This window comes from Heptranchias perlo, chromosome 1, assembly GCF_035084215.1.
Source record: "Heptranchias perlo isolate sHepPer1 chromosome 1, sHepPer1.hap1, whole genome shotgun sequence".
NCBI lineage: Eukaryota > Metazoa > Chordata > Chondrichthyes > Hexanchiformes > Hexanchidae > Heptranchias > Heptranchias perlo.
In genome coordinates this window covers 22,763,600-22,785,385 of record NC_090325.1, presented here as the reverse complement: position 1 = coordinate 22,785,385, position 21,786 = coordinate 22,763,600, and the positions used below count along the sequence as shown (strand labels likewise).

General features: G+C 42.9%; 1 protein-coding gene across 4 annotated transcripts in view; it reads left to right on the top strand.

Moving 5' to 3' along the window:
- The window catches only part of LOC137320514 (E3 ubiquitin-protein ligase RMND5A), a 95,020-nt gene that overhangs the window by 37,361 nt on the left and 35,873 nt on the right, over positions 1–21,786 (top strand). For 3 of the 4 annotated variants that reach the window (XM_067982212.1, XM_067982205.1, XM_067982219.1), the window contains 4 exons: positions 2,420–2,515; positions 6,271–6,405; positions 19,680–19,780; positions 20,396–20,562. In XM_067982212.1, coding sequence (XP_067838313.1) covers positions 2,420–2,515; positions 6,271–6,405; positions 19,680–19,780; positions 20,396–20,562 — 499 coding nt within the window. The remainder of the gene's footprint in view (positions 1–2,419; positions 2,516–6,270; positions 6,406–19,679; positions 19,781–20,395; positions 20,563–21,786) is intronic. The other variant, XM_067982215.1, reaches the window with a different exon arrangement.

The window sequence follows — 21,786 nt, the reverse complement described above, 5'->3', positions numbered from 1 at the left end:
ACTGTTGAGTCTCATTCCTACACGTAGTTAATTCTTAAAGATTTAAAAAATTTCAAGTTTAATGTTTTTACATCTTTTTTCTTGCTTTTCCTTTGTCTCTTTTTTTCTCTCTTAATCCAGTCTTTCTTTCCCCCTCTCTCTCTGTACATGATTCACCCTCCTTCTCCGATGTTCCTCTTTTTTTTTCTCAATCCTTAAATTTTATTGGTTAAGGAGATAGACTGTTGGTCCCATCGTTCACTAAGATCCCAGGTGCCCCATTTCCCTCGCGGTGCTGTTATCAGCTGACACTTCCAGCAAGTTATAGCACAAATTATATTCGAGCTGAAGGGTGCAGGAAAAAGTCTAAATATAATGTCCTGCTCCAGCAAGATTTGGCCCATTATTTTTTGTGAACTACAGACACAAAGGGTTGTTGAAATATTTTGCTGTACTTTCAACTTTAACAACCCTCTCAAGTTTTTGTTATCAAAATTAGTAGTTCATTTATAATCAATGGATTTTCTTTTTGATGTCATGCCTGAATGTTACTGCAAGGTTACTCAAAGAAGAGGATAGACTGAAGAGAGCGATGTCCTGCCCTGTTTAATATTTAGTTATATATGGTTTAATTCTGTATTTACTGTAGTACCTTTGTCTTAATTGCTGTTCAATGTAATTTGAGAAAATCTTTTTAAATTGAATTTTTTTTAGTAGAGTGGAGTAGTACCATTTTCCCATCACCAGATATCAGAGTATTTCAAAACACACTAAAAAAAAGTGTAAATATAGGAATGACCATAAGCAATATTAGTGCATAAACACTTGACATTCCTTTATCCACTATTTTAACAGGATATTAACCTGTTTAAAATAAATGGGCTATTGCTACTGTTTAAATAGCAAAGAAATATCACAAATATAATGAATGTTCATCACTAATATCGCAAACAGTAATTTGTGAGTTTAGTATCATTTATATAATGTATACTACACAAGCTTTAAAAATAAAATCCTGAGTGACTATCTGTTAATTCACCATAGCAAATCAGCAATCAAAATTTTGTTTGGTTGTTAACTGATTACATTTTCAAGAGGTCTGTTGCACCCTGTTTAAAATGTATTTAAACATGATTTTGAATGTGATGTGTATTTTGTTTAACTGTAGGGCTTGCCTAACACTACTAAAATATTGATATCTTATTTTGTTACATAAACTTAAGAAGCCAGTTTGTTGGCTTTTTTACTGGTCCTAAAAGTTATTTTGTTTCTTCTGCAATTTGCAGCACTGAAACTATACCTTTATCGTTGACATAATGAACATAGTATGTTTCTTTATTTCTCTAATTTTCCCCCCCTCCCCAAGGCTCTCTATGCTGAGGTACTGTTCCAAGGAGCACAGACCGTTCTCTGGCACCTTGCCCAAATAGCCATTATTCAATTTTGTGGCTTGATAGTGAGTGTTCAATTAGACGCTACAATGTGGGGGGACTCTAGGGTCATTTTGGATGAATGAAGTACGATGGGCAGAATGGCCTTCCTTATCTGTAATTATATTGTGACCTTGTTGGCAGGTTAGTCAACAGCAGGGGAGGGGGGAGGGCCATCACAGCAGAGTCTGGCCTTGAATCTATCCTCGCCCAACATCTGCATGCACTTCCAGCATGTGTCATTGGGCAGTGATTTGTAGTGGGAATCCTGGTCAATTTTGTCTATCTCTCACTTGGGTACTAAGGCAAATTGCTAATACTAAACCAATATCAACTGACTTAGCACAGACAATTTGTATAAATTAGCTCCTTACTGAATAAACCTATTGAGTCATCAAGGAAGTTGCAGTTCTTGTATATAAGTTGGAAAATAGAAGCGTAATTTTTTTTTTATACATAACCCTAAACAGAATTTTGATGATTAAATTGAGTCACTGATAATCATGTTACTCCTGATGGCACTAACATTTATACTTCAAGTTTTATAAAGATATATACGGCTCTTTTATTAGTGGGAGGCTTGCTGAGACACCACTGCTGCTTTTTGCCCTCCTATGCTTTATGCAGGCAAAGAGAAATACAATAAACCTCAATGGCATAACTGAGAAATTAAATTCTGAATTGCGTGCTGCTCTCTTGTGGAGACGATCTGATTTTATAATCACCTGGACTGCATCTTTCCCTCTGCCTACCTACAGTGCATTCTGAACAGTGTTGTCATAGTGGTGTAGTGAACTGAGTGCATGTAGTCAGTAGTTCTACAGTACAATGCTCCACAGAATTTTAGCTCCTAAAATGCTTTAAAGCAAAAATATTATAATTTGTAAATTTAATTTTTGGAAATACTGTGAACGCAAAGTGAATGTTGATATCTTGATTCCCGCTCTCCCTTTTATACCATCTCTAAATACCCCATTTTGTTGCTGTCTTCTGCTTCTGTTTAATTCCAGGTCTTTCGGCACGTTTCCCCTTTCTTTATACTTACAGTAGATGCCAAATACTGCTCCTTTTATCCGAGAATGGGACAGAATTTTGCTACTAATCAGGTAACATGGTTAATCTCTTCCCACCCAAAAATATTTTTCATTTGTGCATCAGTGTTCGTATAACAGTGAAACCTGTACAAATGGACACCTACAAAAAACGGGCACTTATTGATAGTCCCAAATAACCTATTTTGTAACAGATACAAGCTGCACCTTGAAACCACAGACACTCGCAAATTATGAACTGTGGACAGCCTTTAATGCACCAAATCTGTTTACAATTTAAAACACTGGAGACACAGGCCAGCACAAGGTGGCAGCGGGTGAAAGAAATGGCTTTTGTAGAATGGGAACTCTTTACCCAGCATCCATAGCGCCAGAGAAACCACTCTATCCTTGTAATAGAGCCATGAAAGCATTCAATCCCAGAGATAGTGCAGTTTGTCAGGAGTGTGATGGAATACTCTCCACTTGCCTGGATGAGTGCAGCTCCAACAACACTCAAGAAGCTCGACACCATCCAAGATAAAGCAGCCCGCTTGATTGGCACCCCATCCACCACCCTAAACATTCACTCCCTTCACCACCGGCGCACTGTGGCTGCAGTGTGCACCATCCACAGGATGCACTGCAGCAACACGCCAAGGCTTCTTCGACAGCACCTCCCAAACCCGCGACCTCTACCACCTGGAAGGACAAGAGCAGCAGGCGCATGGGAACAACAGCACCTGCACGTTCCCCTCCAAGTCACACACCATCCCGACTTGGAAATATATCGCCGTTCCTTCATTGTCGCTGGGTCAAAATCCTGGAACTCCCTTCCTAACAGCACTGTGGGAGAACCGTCACCACACGGACTGCAGCGGTTCAAGAAGGCGGCTCACGACCACCTTCTCGAGGGCAATTAGGGATGGGCAATAAATGCTGGCCTCTCCAGCGACGCCCACATCCCGTGAACGAATAAAAAAAAATCTCACTCCACCAGTATGTCAGATACTGATGAACTGATAACAGTCCCCTAACCACCTCCCAGCACTTCAAATATTAGCAGCTGCAGCACACGGAGGGAGGGCATTAATCCCCCCAATTTGGCTGGGGTCTCCCAGGCACCTCACCCTGTGCAGGCTAGTAACGTAGCAAATCCCAGGATTGTGACATCCCTCCCTCAATGGAAAATGACCCTGAGATGGCAATGAACTGGGAAACCCAACAAACAGAAAATGAACTGAAATTACATCCCACTGGCAGGGCTCCAGAATTAGGCATGATCCCAGGTGAGGGTGAAAAAAGGACTGCTGCAGGAGATACAGCCAATCCCAGGATATTTGGCTATCCGGTTTACTGCGCATACAATGACCATTTTGAAAATAAGGACACCTGCAAATAAATTACACCTGATGCAAACCCCTTAGGTGCCCCTAATTTACATGTTCACTGTACCTTATTTTATCAGTGTGCCCTGTTTGGCACTTCGGTTATAGCCCGGAATCAGACATTACACTGCCACTGACTGACAGTTCTAGTCTACTTAGTCACATTGCCTATTTTATAAGATCATAATGGTCTGAGGTGATAGGTGGTGTACGTGTATCCTCTGTTACCAACATATTGTTCAGACTTTACATGTTGACAGCTCAGAGGCTAGCTGACCATTTGAAAAATAGGTTCTTGCTACCATAATTTACTAAGTCCTTTGAAGCAGCCAGTTAAAGTATAAATAATTGTGACTGATGGAGCCAAAACTATATTTTAAAAAAACAGATAAAACCTTGAGTAACACACAAAAAAAACAGATTAGTGAGGTTTGACAAGTCTACCATATTAGGATTTATTTAATTTTTTGTGGTGTTACTAACTTCATGACAGTTTGTCTTTGAAATTTAACAGGTATGTTAACTATAAAAATGCTGGAGCAGCAGTGTGTAAAAATAGACCTTATAATCTAAGATGGGGGTAGAATTTCTGTCCGTTCACTATGACTGGGTAGAAAATCTAGCCTTAACAGTTCTGTTCTGTTTTGTTTTGATAACTGGCTTTTCTGTTGACTTTTACCACTGCAAAGTTATTTAGTAACTGTCTACACGAGTTACTCTCTTGATTTGGTAACACTATGGGGGAAGTTCCCCTTTTTAGCTAATTTTATACCATCAAGGGAAAGTATGGAGAATACTCTTGAGCACACAGATATAACTGTGAAAGAAAAATAGCTGCTCCTACAACATGCAATAGATAGGTGGAAATTTAAAGTAGGAAGAGAATATCCTTGGTCTATCCTATTTCTCATCTACATGCAGCCCCTCGACGACATCATCCGAGACACAATGTCAGGTTCCAAATGTACGCTGATGACATCCAGCTCTACCTCACCACAACTCTCGACCTCTACTGCCACTGTGTTGTCAGACTGCTTGTCGGACATCCAGTCCTGAATGAGCCAAAATTTCCTCCAATTAAACATTGGTAAGACTGAAACCATTGTCTTCAGTCCCTGCCACAAACTTTGTTCTTTAGTCATCCCCCTCCCTGGCAATTGTCTCAGGCTGAACCAGACTGTTCGCAACCTTGGAGTCCTATTTGACCCTGAGTTGAGCTTCCGACCCCATATCCTCTCCATCACAAAGATTGCCTACTTCCACCTCTGTAACATCGCCCGTCTCCTCCCCGCCTCATCCCATCTGCTGCTGAAACCCTCATCCATGCTTTTGTTACCTCCAATCTCGACTACTCCAAAACTTTCCTGGCCGGCCTCCCATCTTCCACCCTCCATAAACTTGAGCTCACCCAAATCTCTGCTGCCTGCATCCTAACTTGCACCAAGTCCCATTCACCCATCACCCCTGTACTTGCTGACTTGGCTCCCGGTCCATCAACGCCTTAAAATCTACCCCATGACCAAGCTTTTAGTTACCTGTCCTTAATATCTCCTTCTTTGGCTCGGTGTTAATTTTTGTCTGATTAGGCTCCTGTGAAGCGCTTTGGGACGTTTTACTACGTTAAAGGTGCTATATAAATGCAAGTTGTTAATTGGAGATTAGATCGAAGAAGGATATTGCAACATTTAGTGTGTCCAAAAGGGGGAAAATCCTAGTATAGACCTTCGGTATTGAAACATAAAAGTTTGTCTTGGTTTTGTGTCTCAACTTTTTTCTACATAAAAGTAGATTGCATGCAATGGTTAACTGATCATCTGCCCACAATATACTATAGTTACTGAGAGGCTTTCAAGCTGACCTCATTCAATGTTGCAAGCTGGATTTTCCCAGAACGAAGCAGCAGATGGCTCAGAAAGTTTGGCAAAAGTTATTTTGGAATTTCTCCCCTTTAAGACTGTTTCCCCAGTTGGGAGGCAACAACTCCCGCCTCTTCGATTGCCACTCTGGAGCTGACTGCTAGAAGATGTGCCAAAGCAGGCTGGGTTGACTTGCCTGGCATTTTTTTCCTTTTCTCCCTAGCTGCCTTTGGAGATGCCTTTGACCATTCCTTCTCTAATCCTAATGGCATGGCTTAAGTTATAAGAATCGTATGTTTTGAAACCTGCGTGGACATGTGTCCTACCCTTTTATACACCAGTGCACTCTATCACTCAATTAAGGCATCCTTGTTTTGCAGTCATTCCCAAAATGTTCTCAATTATGTTGAGATGTAGGAAGTATCTGGAGTTTCATCTTAAATCTTGTTTTTCTGTATTTGATTTTATTTCATTTGTTAGACTGTGCTTCATATTATTGACCATTTTGCAAGTAAAGAAACGGATTGAATTTTTTTTAATGCTGCATTGATTTTGAAAGTTAATATTCCCACTTGCATTTTTACAGAATTTTGATGCAGATATCAGTGGAGTGGCAATAGATGGATGCTGGCAAACTGATAGCCAACGTCTCCTTAGCGAGGTGATGGTGGAACACTTCTTCCGACAAGGGATGCTGGATGTGGCAGAGGAACTCTGTCAGGTAAAGTAATGGGCACTATAGTAGTTTCTATCCAGTGCCATCAGTAATTCCCTTTTTCCTAAATTGCCTCTCTGAAAACCACAAAGTATTTCAGGACGGAGAGGAAATATATAGGTTGTTTATGATACTATTTTCTAAATGTCTTTAAGCATTTTAAACCGTACTCCCATACTCTCAACTTCCTGGCCTTTGGCCTTCCATTTGCCACAATACTTTTGCTCAGCCACTCCCTCACACCCACCTTTGATGCCCTCGTCCCCAGTAAAACCTTTACTCTCTCCTATCCTGGTTATTTCCCTTGGTATGGCCCAATCTTCGCTTCTTCATGCCCGAGGGGTGGAGACGTGAACGTGTCCGCACAGAGCTGGTTTAGCCAATGATCAGCAGAGCTGGCTGGACCACCTCGGTTGCTATCAGGCCTCGCTCTCCTCTGCCAAAACCACCCACTACTAGGCTCACCCGAGAGGGCAAATATAATCCGTGGCTTCTTTTCTCCACTACCAATTATCTCATTAAAATCCTCTCCCCTGCCCACTCCACCCTCGTCTCCAACAAGTACGAGGAGCTCATGGGCTTCTTTGTCACTAAGAATGAAACCATCCATTCAGCTGCCTCTGCTGCTTCCCTCGCTTCCCCTTGCTCACCAAACCAAAACCCCTCTCCAGGCTCTCCCCTACTCTAACCTTGAACCTGCATCTTTCTCTACTTTCTCTCCTGTCTCTCTTCATGCTCTTTCTCAGCTCATCTTGTCCACCTTATGCTTCTTGACCCCACTTTCACTAAACTGCTGACCACCCAACCTCTCTTCCTGGCCACGTACTAGCTGACATTGTAAATGGTTCCCTTTTCTCGAGTACTGTCTTCTTCCCTTTCAAAACCACTGTCACCAGCCTCTCCATTATTAACCCCTCTGTCCTTGCAAACTAGCACTCCATCTCCAACCTCCCTTTCCTCTCCAAAGTCCTTAAACATCTTGTCACCTCCCAAATCCGTGCCCATCTTTCCCGCAACTCCATGTTTGAATCTCTGCAATCAGGTTTCTGCCCCGCCACAGCACTGGAATAATGCTAATCAAAGTCACAAATAATCCTCTGTGACTGTGACCATGGTGCATTTTCCCTTTTTGTCCTCTGCAGTATTTGTTATGGTCGACCGTACCATCCTCTTCCACTGCCTCTCCTCTGTTCCACGCTTACCTATCCAACCGTAGCCAGAGCATCTCCAGCAATGGCTTCTCTTCCTGACACCATACCATTACTCCTGGAGTCCAGTAAGGATCCATCCTTAATCTAACCGTTTCCCCCTCCACATGCTGCCCCTCCATGTCATCATCTGAAGACATCGGATCAGCTTCCAAATACATGGTGGCGGCACCCAACTCTACCTCTCCACCAGCTCTCTCGACCCCTCCACTGCTTCTGTGCCATCAGACTGCTTGTCTCCCATCCAGTCTCGAATGACCTGCAAATTCCTGCAGTTAAACTTAGGTAAAAGAAGCCACTAACTTCCGTCCCCATCACAAACACTGTACATTTGCCATCAATTCTATCCACCCCCCCCACCCCCCGTCTTAGGTTGAACTAGGCTGTTTGCAACCTCGGCATCCTATTCGACTCTGAGCTAAGCTTCCGATCCCACATCCTCGCCACCACAAATACCGCTTATTTCCACCTACATAACATCGCCTACCTCCACATCTGTTGCTGAAATCCTCATCCATGCCCGTCACCTTCAGATTCAACTGTTCCAATGCTATCCTGGCTGGCCTCCCATCCTCCACCTTCCATATACTCCAGTGTATCAAAAAGTCTACTGCTTGTATGCTAACCCGCACCAAGTTCCACTCATCCATCATCCCTGTTCTTGCTGACCTACATTAGCTCCTGGGCCCCCAACGTTTGCAATTTAAAATTCTAGAGGGTTGGTAGTAGTGTGGTTATGTTACCAGACTAGTAAGCCAGAGGTCTGAACTAATAATCCAGAGAACATGGGGTAAATTTTAACCCCCAAGAGCGGGCGGGTGGGGAGTAAAAATCCACCATTTTCAGAGCGGGACCATATCCTGGCTCCAACACACCTACTACTGGGTTTAGCCCAGGTAGGTAAATGTGCATATGGAGAGCAGACACCAGGAAGTCCTGCCCCTACTTAAAGCCAGCAAGCTGATACTTAAAAGGGCAATATACCTCATTGAAATACTTGAGCTACTTAATATTTTGTGCATTGGAATAATAAAACAAATTTAACCTTACATGTTTGGGTTTCTCATTGCTTCCCACTCACGTTAGGTGAAAGCAGGCGGGAAGGGCCAGATCCATGAGGTGCCTTTATTGCACTGCTTGTAGGCCCGGAGGAGCAGGAGTGCTTCATCCAGACCCAACTAGCTCACCTGGCCAAGAGGATCCCTGTGAACGGCTGACCCTCCTCCCCCACCCATGGTGGACGCCCACCCACCTACAACTCTTCACGTGACATCCGATCTTCTTCCTGGCGCCCCCCACCCTGATCTTCTTCCTGGCGCCCCCCCCCCCCCCCCCCGATATTCTTCCTGCCCCACCCACCCGATCTCATCCTCGGTCCATGATCCCTCCCTCCGATCCTCTGCTGCAGTGGGCCTTCCTGCCCAACACCCAGCCAGCCTGTCACAGGCTCTCTACCGGGCGCGAAACTTGGAAGTGCAATTGATTGGCCTCATTAAAGTTGTGGTCCATTTATCTTCAGGGTTTCGCACCCGGAAATCCCCCAGCTCCCTTCCCGGCTCGCAGTTAAAATTTACCCCCATGAGTTTAGATCGCACCATGGTAGTTTGGAAATAAGAAACCAATATCAAAAAAAAAAGTGACTATGAAGCTATTGGATTGTTATAAAAATCCAACTGGTTCACTAATGTCCTTTAGGGAAGGCAACCTGCCGTCCTTTCCCGGTCTGGCCTATATGTGACTCCACTCCTTGACAAATGTGGTTGACTCTTAACTGCCCTCTGAAGTGGCTGAGCAAGCCACTCAATTGTATCAAACTGTTTTTGGCCCACCACCACCGTCTCGAGGTAATTGGGGATGGGCAATTGCCAGTGACGCTCACCCCCCAAGAATGAATATCCTTTTAAAAAAATTCTTCTCCGCGTGTTTAAATCCCTTCCTGGGCATCGCCCCTCCCTATCTCTGTAACCTCCTCCTGCTCTACACCCCTTGCAGATCTCCGCATTCCTTTGATTCTAGCCTCTTGTATATCTCCTCCTCCCTTCGCCTCAGTCGTCTGGGCCCTAAGCTCTGGAATTTCCTCCCTAAATCCCTCTATCTCCTTCCTCCTTTTAAAACCCACTTCTTTGACCAAGCTATTTGTCAGCCCATCTAATATCTTCTTGTTTGGCTCAGCGTCCATTTTTGTCTGATTATGCCTCTTTTGAAGTGTCCTGGGAAATTCTAAATTAAAGGTGCTATATAAATGAAGTTGTTGTTGATTCCATTATGTTGTACACAATGGAAATAAGACCAATAGTTCTGTAATTACCCGTGTCAGTGTTGTCCCCTTTTTTGAATATGGGCACCGCATTAGCTTGCTTCTGATCTTTTGGTTCTTCAGTGTCCAGTGATTTCCTGATAATGATTATTAGTGCCTCACAAATCTCCTCCTGCGAAGTGAATCCACACTCCTTAAATAAAGGTTCGAGACACAAGAATCAGATCAACTTGACAGATTTAATTCGACAGTGCACGTGAATAATACAAGCAAGCTCTACGTCTATACACTCACCAGTAGGGAACTCATTGTGGGCTTGGAGCACCGCCAATCCAGGCTGTTCCTCACGCTGAGTTCACCTACCCGGGTTTCATTGCATATTTATGGATTTCTTGAAACACACCTTACACTGTTTTTGTTTGCAACTGTCAATCATACTGACTCAGCAGATGTCACATGACTAGTTTCAACACAAAACTGTGAGGACTAGGGGCCCCAATTCTTATCTATACCAGTCCTCAAGGCTGCTGAGCCCTACATTCCTTACCTTGTTATACTCATCTCTCAATATTTTTCCATAGAATATCTTTACTTGATTAACACTGGCACCAATTCTTCACATTATACATCTATAATGATTATCTAAACCTATTACTATGAATATCTAATACTGATTAGAATCACAGAAAGTTACAGCACAGCAGGAGGCCATTTGGCCCATCGTGTCCATGCCGGCAGAAAAAGAGCTATCCAGCTTAATCCCTCTTTCCAGCACTTGGTCAGTAGCCCTGTAGGTTATGGCACTTCATGTGCAAATCCAAGTACTTTTTAAATGAGTTGAGGGTTTCTGCCTCTACCACCCTTTCAGGCAGTGACTTCCAGACCCCTACCACCCTCTGGGTGAAAAAAAGTTCTCCTCAGCTCCTGTCTAATCCTTCTACCAATTACTTTAAATCTATGCCTCCTGGTCACTGACCCCTCTGCTAAAGGAAGTAGGTCCTCCCTAGCCACTTTATCTAGTCCTGTCATAATTTTATATACCTCAATTAAATCTCCCCTCAGCCTCCTTTGTTCTAAAGAAAACAACCCCAGCCTATCCAATCTTTTCTCATAGCTAAAATTCTCCAGCCCTGGCAACATCCTTGTAAATCTCCTCTGTACCCTCTCTTGTACAATCACATCTTTCCTGTAATGTGGTGACTAGAACTGTATGCTGTACTTGAGCTGTGCCCTACCAATGTTTTATACAGTTCTAGCATAACCTCCCTGCTCTTATATTCTATGCCTTGGCTAATAAAGGAAAGTATCCTGTATGCCTTTTTAACCACCTTATCTACCTATCCTGCTACCTTCAGGGATCTGTGGACATGCACTCCAAAGTCCCTTTGTTCCTCTACACCTCTCAGTATCCTCCCATTTATTGTGCATTCCCTTGCCTTGTTTGCCCTCCCCAAATGCATTACCTCACACATCATAGAATCATAGAAGGTTACAGCACGGAAGGAGGCCATTTGGCCCATTGAGTCCGCGCTGGCTCGATGCATGAGCAATTCAGCTGATCCCACTGCCCCACCCTATCCCTGTAGCCCTGCACATTTTTTCGTTTCAAGTACTTATCCAGTTCCCGTTTGAAGGCCATGATTGAATCTGCCTCCACCTCTCTCACGGGCAGTACATTCCAGATTCTAACCACTCACTGTGTAAAAAAAAGAAAGTTTTTTCCACATATCACCTTTGGTTCTTTTGCTAATCATCTTAAATGTATGCCCTCTGGTTCTTGACCCTTCTGCCAATGGGAACAGTTTCTCTCTATCCACTTTGTCTAGGCCCTTCATGATCTTGAACACCTCTATCAAATCTCCTCTCAACCTTCTCTGTTCCAAGGAGAACAACCCCAGATTCTCCAGTCTATCCATGTAATTTATGTTCCTCATCCCTAGAATCATTCTAGTAAATCTCCTCTGCACCCTCTCTAAGGCCTTCACATCCTTCCTAAAGTGCGGTGCCCAGAACTGGCCACAATACTCCAGTTGTAGCCGAACCAGTGTTTTATAAAGGTTCATCATGACTGCATTGCTTTTGTACTCTATGCCGCTATTTATAAAGCCCAGGACCCCGAATGCTTTTTTAACAGCTTTCTCAACCTGCCCTGCCACCTTCAACGATTTATGCACATACATCCCCAGATCCCTCTGTTCCTCCACCCCTTTTAGAATTGTGCCCTCTAGTTTATATTGCCTCTTCTCATTTTTCCTACTGAAATGCATCGCCTCGCATTTTTCTGTGTTAAATTTCATCTGCCACGAGTCCGCCCATGCCACCAGAGTGTCTATATCCTCTTGAAGTCTATCGCTATCCTCCTCACTGTTCACTACCCTTTATAAGTTTTGTGTCATCCGCAAATTTTGAATTTGTGCCCTGTATTCCCAAGTCCAAGTCATCAATACACATCAAGAAAAGCAGTGGCCCCAGCACCGACCCCTGGGGAACACCACTGCACATCTCCCTCCAGTCTGAAAAACAACCTCTCACCACTACTCTATGTTTCTAGTCATTTAGCCAATTCTGTATCCGTGTTGCTATTGTCCCTTTTATTCCATGGGCCGCAATCTTAATAGCAAGCCTACCATGTGGCACTTCATCAAATGCTTTTTGAAAATCCATGTACGCCACATCAACTGCATTGCCCTCATCTATCCTCTTTGTTACCTCATCAAAAAACTCTGATTGGTTAAACACTATTTGCCTTTAATAAATCCGTGCTGGCTTTCCCTAATCAATCCACACTCATCTAAGTGACTGTTAATTTTGTCCCGAATTATTGTTTCCAAAAGTTTCCCCATCACCGACGTTAAACTGACTGGCCTGTAGTTGCTGGGTTTATCTTTACACCCCTTTTTGAACAAGGGTGTAACATTTGCAATTCTCTAGTCCTCTGGCACCACCCCCGTATCTAAGGATGTCTGTAAGATTGTGGCCAGTATCTCTGCAATTTCCCCCCTTACTTCCCTCAGCATCCTAGGGTGACTTATCTATTTTAAGTACAGCTAGCCTTTCTAGTACCTCTTCTTTCTCAATTTTTAGCCCATCCAGTATCTTAACTATATCTTCCTTTACCGAGACTCTGGCAGCATCTTCTTCCTTGGTAAAGACCGATGCAAAGTACTCATTTAATACCTCAGCCATGCCCACTGCCTCCATGAGTAGATCTCCTTTATGGTCCCTAACCAGCCCCACCCCTCCCCTTACTACGTGTTTACTGTTAACACGTCTGTAGAAGACTTTTGGATTCCCTTTTATGTTGGTCACTAGTCTATTCTCAAATTCTCTCTTTGCCCCTCTTATTTCCTTTTTCACTTCCCCTCTGAACTTTCTATATTCTGCCTGGTTCTTACTTGTGTTATCAACCCAACACCTGTCATATGCCGCTTTTTTCCACTTCATCTTATTCTCTATCTCCTTTGTCATCCAGTGAGCTCTGGCTTTAGTTGCCCTACCTTTCTCCCTCGTTGGACTGTACCTTGTCTGTACCCAAATCATCTCCTCTTTAAAGGCTGCCCACTGTTCAGTTACAGTTTTGCCTGCCAATCTATGATTCCAATTTACCCGGGCCAGATCTGTTCTCATCCCACTGAAATTGGCCCTTCTCCAATTGAGTATTTTTATTTTACAGTGGACAGCGTCCTTTTCCATAGCTATTCTAAACCTTATGATACTATGATTACTACTCCCTAAATGCTCTCCCGCTGACACTTGTTCCACTTGGCCCGTCTCATTCCCTAGAACCAAGTCCCGCACATCTCTGGATTGAATTCCATTCGCCACTTTTCTGCCCATACATTGATATCTTTCTGCAGACTACAGCTTTCCTCCTCACTATCAACCACATGAGCAATTTTTGTATCATCTGCAAACTTCTTGTTCAAGCCCCCCACATTCAAGTCAAAATCATTAAAATATACCACAAAAAGCCAGGGACCTAGTACTGAGCCTTGCAGGACCCCACTGGAAACAGCCTTCCAGTCGCAAAAACACTGTCAACCATTACCCTTTGCTTCCTGCCACTGAGCCAATTTTGGATCCAACTGGCCACTTTCTCTTGGATCCCATGGGCTTTTACTTTTTTGACCAGTCTGCCATGTGAGACCTTGTCAAAAGCCATGCTAAAATCCATGTAGACTACATCAAACGTGTTACCTTTATCGACCCTTCTTGTTACCTGCTCAAAAAATTCAATCACATTAGCTAGACACAATCTTCTCGTAACAAATCCATGCTGACTGTCTTTGATTAACCTGTGCCTTTCTAAATGACTATTTATGCTGTCCCTCAGAATCGACTCCAATAATTTGCCCACCACCGAGGTTAGACTGACTGGCCTATAATTACTTGATCTATCTCTTTCTCCCTTTTTTAAACAATGGTATAACTTTAGCAGTCCTCCAATCCTCCGGCACCAACCATGTAGCCAGGGAGGATTGGAAAATGATAGTCAGAGCCTGCGCTATTTCCTTCCGTACTTCTCTTAACAGCCTGAGATACATTTCATCCGTCCTGGTGATTGATCTACTTTCAAAGATGCTAATCCCCTTAATACTTTCCCTCTCACTATGTTTATTCCATCCAATATTTCACACTCCTCCTCCTTAACTACAATCTTTGCATTGTCCCCCCCTTTTGTGAAGACAGGTGTGAAGTATTCATTAAGAGCCATACCCACATCTTCTGCCTCCACACATAGGTTACCTTTTTTGTCTCTAATAGGCCCTACTCTTTCCTTAGTTATCCTCTTGCTCTTTATGTATTTATAATATATTCTAGCCCTACCTAACACTTACTCAAATTAGTTATACCTAAGCAATTAGTTACATGTTACACTAGCTGTCTTTGTTCTGTTTAATCTCATCTCCCTGTCAGCCGAGTTCAGCTAATTCTACCTGCTCCACTGTGTGTATACACTTTGTTCCTTCACATTTTAGGCTAACTAGCCTATCATGCTCTATGCTTATGGCAGGCCATTTAGCCTGTCATGGTACACTGAGATGTCAGCTATAGCTCAGGGGGTAGCACTCTTGCCTCTTGAGTCAGAAGGTTGTGGGTTCAAGCCCCACTCCAGAGACTTGAGCACATTATCTAAGCTGACACTCCAGTCCAGTACTGAGAGCGCTGCACTGTCGGAGGTGGCGTCTTTCGGTTGAGACTTTAAACTGAAAGCCCGTCTCAGGTGGACTTAAAAGATCCCACAGCACTATTTCGAAGAAGAACAGGGGCGTTCTCCCCAGTGTCCTGGCTGACATTTATCCCTCAACCAACATCATTAAAAACAGATTATCTGGTCATTTGTGGGACCTTGCTAAGCACAAATTGGCTGCCACTTCTTTTGAAGTGATTACACTTCAAAAGTGTTTTATTGGTTGTCGTCCTGAGGTTGTGAAAGGCGCTATAGAAATGCAAGTCTTTTCTTTGTTTTTATCCTACACCCCATAGTGCCTCTCAGCAGTCTGGAATAAATACTGTCTATGTCTGTAGCCTATTTGTTTTGAGCTATATTAGCCTATCTTTATTTTGAAGTAATTGATTATGCATAGGTTATCTCTGTTTGGGGAAGGCACATTGCTCATGTTTTCCCTTATGAATACTTGGTGGAAGAAGTTATTCAGAATTTATTTTTTACTCGTTTATGGGATGTGGGCGTCGATGGCAAGGCCAGCATTTATTGCCCATCTCTAATTGCCCTTGAGAAGGTGGTGGTGAGCAGCCTTCTTGAACCGCTGCAGTCCAGAATGTTTACTATGTTGCCTATCTTACTATCTTATTTACTATCAATGTTTACTATCTTGCCTGAGAAGCCGTTTCCCCAGGCTGGAGGGTCTAGAACTAGGGCTCATAGTCTCAAGATAAGAGGTCGGCCATTTAGGATTGAGATCAGGAAAAAATTCTTCCTTCAGAGGGTTGTGAATGTTTGGAATTCTCTACCCCGGAGGGCTGTGGATGCTCAGTCGTCAAGTATATTCAAGGTTGACCAGACTGATTCCTGGGATGGCGGGATTGTCGTATGAGGAGAGATTGAGTAGACCAAGTCTGTATTGTCTAGAGTTTAGAAGAAAGAGAGGTGATCTCATTGAAACATATAAAAGTCTTACAGGGCTCGACTGGATCAATGCAAGGAGGATGTTTCCCCTGGCTGGGGAGTCTAGAACCAGGAGTCGCAGTCTCAGAATAAGCGATAGGCCATTTAGGACTGAGTTGAGGAGAAATTTCTTCACTCAGAGGGCGGTGAATCTTTGGAATTCTTTACCCCAGAGGGCTGTGGAGGCTCGGTCATCGAGTACATTCAAAACAGAGATTGATAAATTTCTAGATATTAAAGGCTTCAAGGGATATGGGGACAGTGCAGGAGAATGGCGTTGAGGTAGAAGTTCAGCCATGATCTTGTTGAATGGCGGAGCAGGCTCGAGGGGCCGGATGGCCTACTCCTGCTCCTATTTCTTATGTTCTTATGGAACAAGTAATGACAGGTTTAAACCAGTAAGTCAGATTTAGAACTGATATCAGGAAGTTCTTCGCACAAAGAATGATCAACTTGTGGGATGGTCTCCCAGGTAAAATAGTGGAAGTGAAAACCCTGGAATCATTTAAGAACCAATTAGATTATGCAACAAAGGGACTGTAGTGTTTTTTTGGATGGTGTCCCTTGTTTGTAATTATCTTATGATCCCTTTCCCTTTCTTCCATTATAGACATTGTTTTTATTTGATCACTGCTAGGTTCCTGCTGTCAACAGGAACCAGGACTTAAGTTTTTTGAGTGCTCATTATTATTATTAATAATATTTTTTAAATAGTTTACGAAGCATAAAGCTAGTTCTTGCTAACAGCAGACAGCTGGCTTGTGTGACTAGAGGTGGGATTCTGAACAGGGTTTCCCCATGCTATTCTGGGAAGCCTTGCTGCTGCCCAGACCCTAAGCTCCACTGGCTGCTGTACCCCTTGCTCCTGCCATCCAGATCGTGCCCCAATTGGCCATTGCTCTTCAGCCTGCCAACCAGGTCCCTAAGCTCCATTGGCCCGAGCCCCAGTCCTGGCTCCCTGTGCCACTAAAAGCTGCTTCTCACCAGGGGGCGTAACAACCAAGATATTTAAGCACTTTGACTATAAAAATATTATTAATTGATTTTTTAAGTGCTTAAGAAACTTAAAAGCTGCTCACAGCAGGGTCCCACTTTCACTAGTGAAGGGGCAGGTAGGGGATTCCCTACAGGGATTTCCCATAGAAAGCCCTGCAACACTTAAAGATCAGTATTTGCTTTTTAAATAAAACAGAACTTTTATAGCCCTGTAGATTTTTAAATCTTCACGGGGACTGAGGGAAATTATTTTCCTCCACCCCTCCCAGCCCCATTCACCCAAATGCCCATGCCTTTTCCCTTACTCTCCACTCTATCTCGCCTCTTGCTCCTCTTGTCCATGCCTCCTCCGATTGCCTCTTGCTACCCGACTCTCAGCGTCTCCACCTGTCCCACTGCCTTCTACTCCTTCTCACTGTCCCAGCCCATGTATCTTCTTTTTTCTTCCTCGTTACTGCTGCCTCTCACCACTCCAAGCAGCTGTGCCTTTCCTGCTTCCTCCTACCATGTCTCACCTTCTCCCTCATCTGCTATGTCCCACTGTCAGCCCCGAGCAGCCTTACCTTTCCTTGCTTGTGCCATCCATTAGCAGTTCCACCCTGAATGCCTTTCTGTTTCCATCTCTCATTACTGCCACATTTCACTTGCCCTAACCCAAGCACTAATACCACTTCCTCCTGTCACCCCACATCAAGTGCCAGTATCTTTCTCCCCAAGGCCCACCCTCCACAAAAACACTCATAGCTATGCCACTCCCTTTCCCCTTCCAATCTCTCTCTCTCTCTCTCTCCCCCTCTCTCTCCTCTCGGCTTGTAAAATGTATTAAAAGTAACAAACCTGCATTTATATAGTACCTCTTTACATCATCAGAACGTCCCAAAGTGCTTTACAGCTTTTGAAGTGTAGTCACTGTTGTAGGGAAAGTCTGGTGTACAGCATGCCATTGTACTTTAAATGTGCTATAGCACAAAAAAAGTATATTATGCTTTTTTGTGATTGTTTCCTGGAAAATTGAACCCATCAGAAACCACACTGCTATCCACTTGCTGTCTCTCACTATATCCGTCTTAAATTCAACCATATCCTCTGGCTTATTGTGAGCAATAAGATCCAGTAGTTAAATTTAAGGTTACCTGCCACTTGGCATGAAGAGGACTAGGTCAAAAATTTTGCTAAGGCTTTGCAGTGCACTGGTCTGTATTAACTATGTTCAGTTTTGGTCACCATGCCATAAAAAAGATAGACATGTATTGGAAATCATACAGAGAAGGACAGCAAGACTGCTTGCTGTAAGGGGGGGTTGGTTATGAAGAAGAATTAGAGAAACTGAAGCTTTATATTATTGAAGAAAGTGGTTAAGCAGGGACCTTCTTTGAAGTTATTGCACCAGAATATGCCAGGAAAACAGGATCAAAGAGCTGAATGGAAATTAGTGAACATAATTTTTTTTAAATATCAATGTATTCCTCACTCAGAGTGATCCATGTTTGGAATAATCTGCCAGACCGGATAGTAAGGGCAAAATTTCTTAGTTCAAAATTCAATTGGGTGCTGTGATGGACAAATTAGGGTGCTGGAAGGATGAGCTGCAATGGGCCAAGTGGCCTTTTCTTCTCCCTGACTTTTATTTTGTGACACATCATCTTCCAGTGAAGACAGCTGGTAAATATGGGATTACTATATCTTTGCTTTAGTAAATCTCCCCACCATGTCTGACTCATTGGTCTGTATTAACTGCAAATTTTAATCAGCTAGCACTAGTTTCTTTTGATTGTTTCCCCAAAATACAGTGAATTTAGTCAATGTAACAGCATTTCTGAACAATATTGCCCCAGATTTTGCTGTCAAAATAACGGTGAGGCTAATGACGCTAGTTGTTATTTATGCTCAAATGCTACGGCAACTTCAGGCAAAGGGCTGATGCGTGTTTAAAGGTGAATATCCAAAAGTTCTGTTCGAGATGCGCTGCTCCACCATTAGCTTCACGAAAACGGCATCTCGCTGTCTGCCTCACCATTGAAATGCATTGATTGGCGTGAAGTTACTGTATTTGTGTGGTGGTTAGGAACTAAATTCGCCACAGAAAGTTAAGTCTTGTCCATTCCAGTCTAAGTACCCTTTTAATGATGTGCTAAGTGTTAATTACTGCCAATCAACCTTTCTGGCAGTGAAAATTAACTATTACAAGCATGGAGTCTCCTTCCTTCAGGTTTTAATTGTTGGAGATTTTAGAAATGTAAAATTTTAAATGACTGACTTTTTTTTAACTTTTCCTTTCTGGCTCTTTTTTTCTCTCTTTCTTAGTCCAATCTTTCTTTCCCTCCCTTTATTTCTTTTTCTGTACCTGATTTGACATTGAATTCACCCACTCTAATTTACACTTCCTTCTCAGTCCTTGTTAATTTCACAATCCTTCAATCTGGTTGATTAACGAGATACACAGTTGCTTGCCCTGTTCACTCAGATCCCAGATGCCACCGCGGTTTCCCTCACTGTGATGTTATCAGCTCGCACTTTCAGCAACTTGCCATGCAAAAAATTTTAAAACCTAAATGTGCAAGGGCAAGTCTAACAAACGGCAGATGCCCTGCCACAGCAGATTATGGCCCAAGTAGTTTCGTTGTCTCTTATCCAGAATGATTTGTCAAATTCCACCTGCTATTTAATGTTATATTCATTTGTCCACTAGGAAGCTGGCTTGTGCATAGAAGGAAACCAAAAGGAACCTTTTGTAGAACTGAATAGAATCTTGGAGGCACTCAGAGTAAGAGATCTAAGGCCTGCACTAGAGTAAGTCACATTTTTTATTTTATATATAGTAAACATATAGGGCAATTGGGACTGTTTTGACAAATTTTGTTGAGAAAGTAACCCTACCAATACAAGCCACAAAAGCAACACTTCAGAACTGTCTGCCTCCTCTTTGCAGCGGTCTGTGTTCTGAGAGTGCTGTGTAGTTTTGATTGTGATTATGCTTTCAAATTATGTCTTCATATTTCTTTGCTGCCAACATGAGTCATACACAGCAACTCTGAAAGAGTCTTGCTTCTAAAAAAGGAAATGCTCTTTAACACTGAATTACCATTTTACTCATCTGAAAGTTCACAGGGGTGGTGGAAGACATTCAGAATTTCTGTTATTCAGAGTTCTGTGCACATGAGCTGTTTTCAGTTATGCCATTTGTGACCTCTGTCCAAATGTAGTTGTAACATTTATCTGACACCATTTGGGTGTTGGGTAGTGTGTTTTTGTTTGCAGTTATAATGGGATTCTTTTTTTCTTAAACCTATTAAATTGTAATCACATTTATTGGCTTTTTTTGGTTCATAGTGATACTAATGAAGTTTTATATTTACACCTGTCAGATTCCTAGTTAACACATTGATAAATTTATTTTACTTAAAGATGGGCAGTTGCAAACCGGGAGATGTTGATGGCACAGAACAGCTCCCTAGAGTTCAAGCTACACAGATTATATTTTATAAGCCTGTTAATGGGAGGTACAGAAAATCAGAGGGAAGCACTTCAGTATGCCAAGAACTTCCAACCATTTGCTTTAAATCATCAGAAGGGTAAGCTACATTTTAGCTTGAAAATGTGTATTGCGGGAGCCCATGTTTTACCACATGTCATAGATAATACGTTTTTTTTCTCGCATTTTCTCCATTCCTCTCCTGAAGGCAATTCCACAGGCGCCAGTCACCCTCTGATTCCTCACCCAAAGTAACAGTTATTCAACAACGACAACTTGCATTTATGTAGTGCCTTTAACGTAGTAAAACATCCCAAATCACTTCACAGGAGCGTTATCAGACAAAATTTGACACTGAGCCAAGTAAGGCGATATAAAGACAAGTGACCAAAGGCTTGTTCAAAGGGGTAGATTTTAAGTAGTGCCTTAAAGGGCTTAGGGCCTTGACAACTGAAGGCAAGGCTGTCAGTGGTGGGGCGAAGGAAATCGGGGATGCACAAGAGGCTAGAATTGGAGGAACGCAAAGTTCTCGGTTGTCGGGCTGAGGAGATTACAGAGATAAGGAGGGGCAAGGCCATGAAAGGATTGGAACACAATGATGAGAATTTTAAATTTGAGGTGTTGCTAGACTGGGAGCTAATGCAGGTCAGTGAGCACTGGGGTGATGGATGAACGGGACTTGGTACCGAGTTAGGATACGGGCAGTAGAGCGTTGGATGAGCTGAAGTTTACGGAGGGTGGAAGATGGGATAGCATTGGAAAAGTCGAGTCTAGAGGTAACAAAAGCATAGATGAGGGATTCAGCAGCGGATGGACTGAGACTGGGGCAGAGATATTCATGTGTGAGTGTTGATGATGAGCGTCAGCAGACTATTTGACTTGGGGACATTGCAGCCGTGCACAATTCTATTCTCATCCAGTCTCCACACAGAGCAATTCCTTTGAGGATCTCCTAAGCAGTCGGAACTCTGGCCAATTTTATCTTCCCCAACCTAAAGCATTAAGGAAAATCGCAGTGTCCTTATCATTGACCTTGTTGAAATCAAGTTTGTTAGCACAAACAAGAGATTGAACTTGAGACCTACCTGATCTGCATGACTCATTGAAGAAGTTGAGTCAACAGGGAAGACTCAGACTTTATAGATTAAAATTATATATTTTGGGTAGGGATATATTATTTGCCAATGCATGTCCTTGAAAGTCATAGTGCCTCTCTTGCCCTGAGCGATTGGGAGAGGGAGGAGAAGAAAAGGGGTATTTTACACTCGCTAGAAGTACAGAATATAAAGAGCTGTTGCAGCAAATCTGTAAATTAGTCACTGCA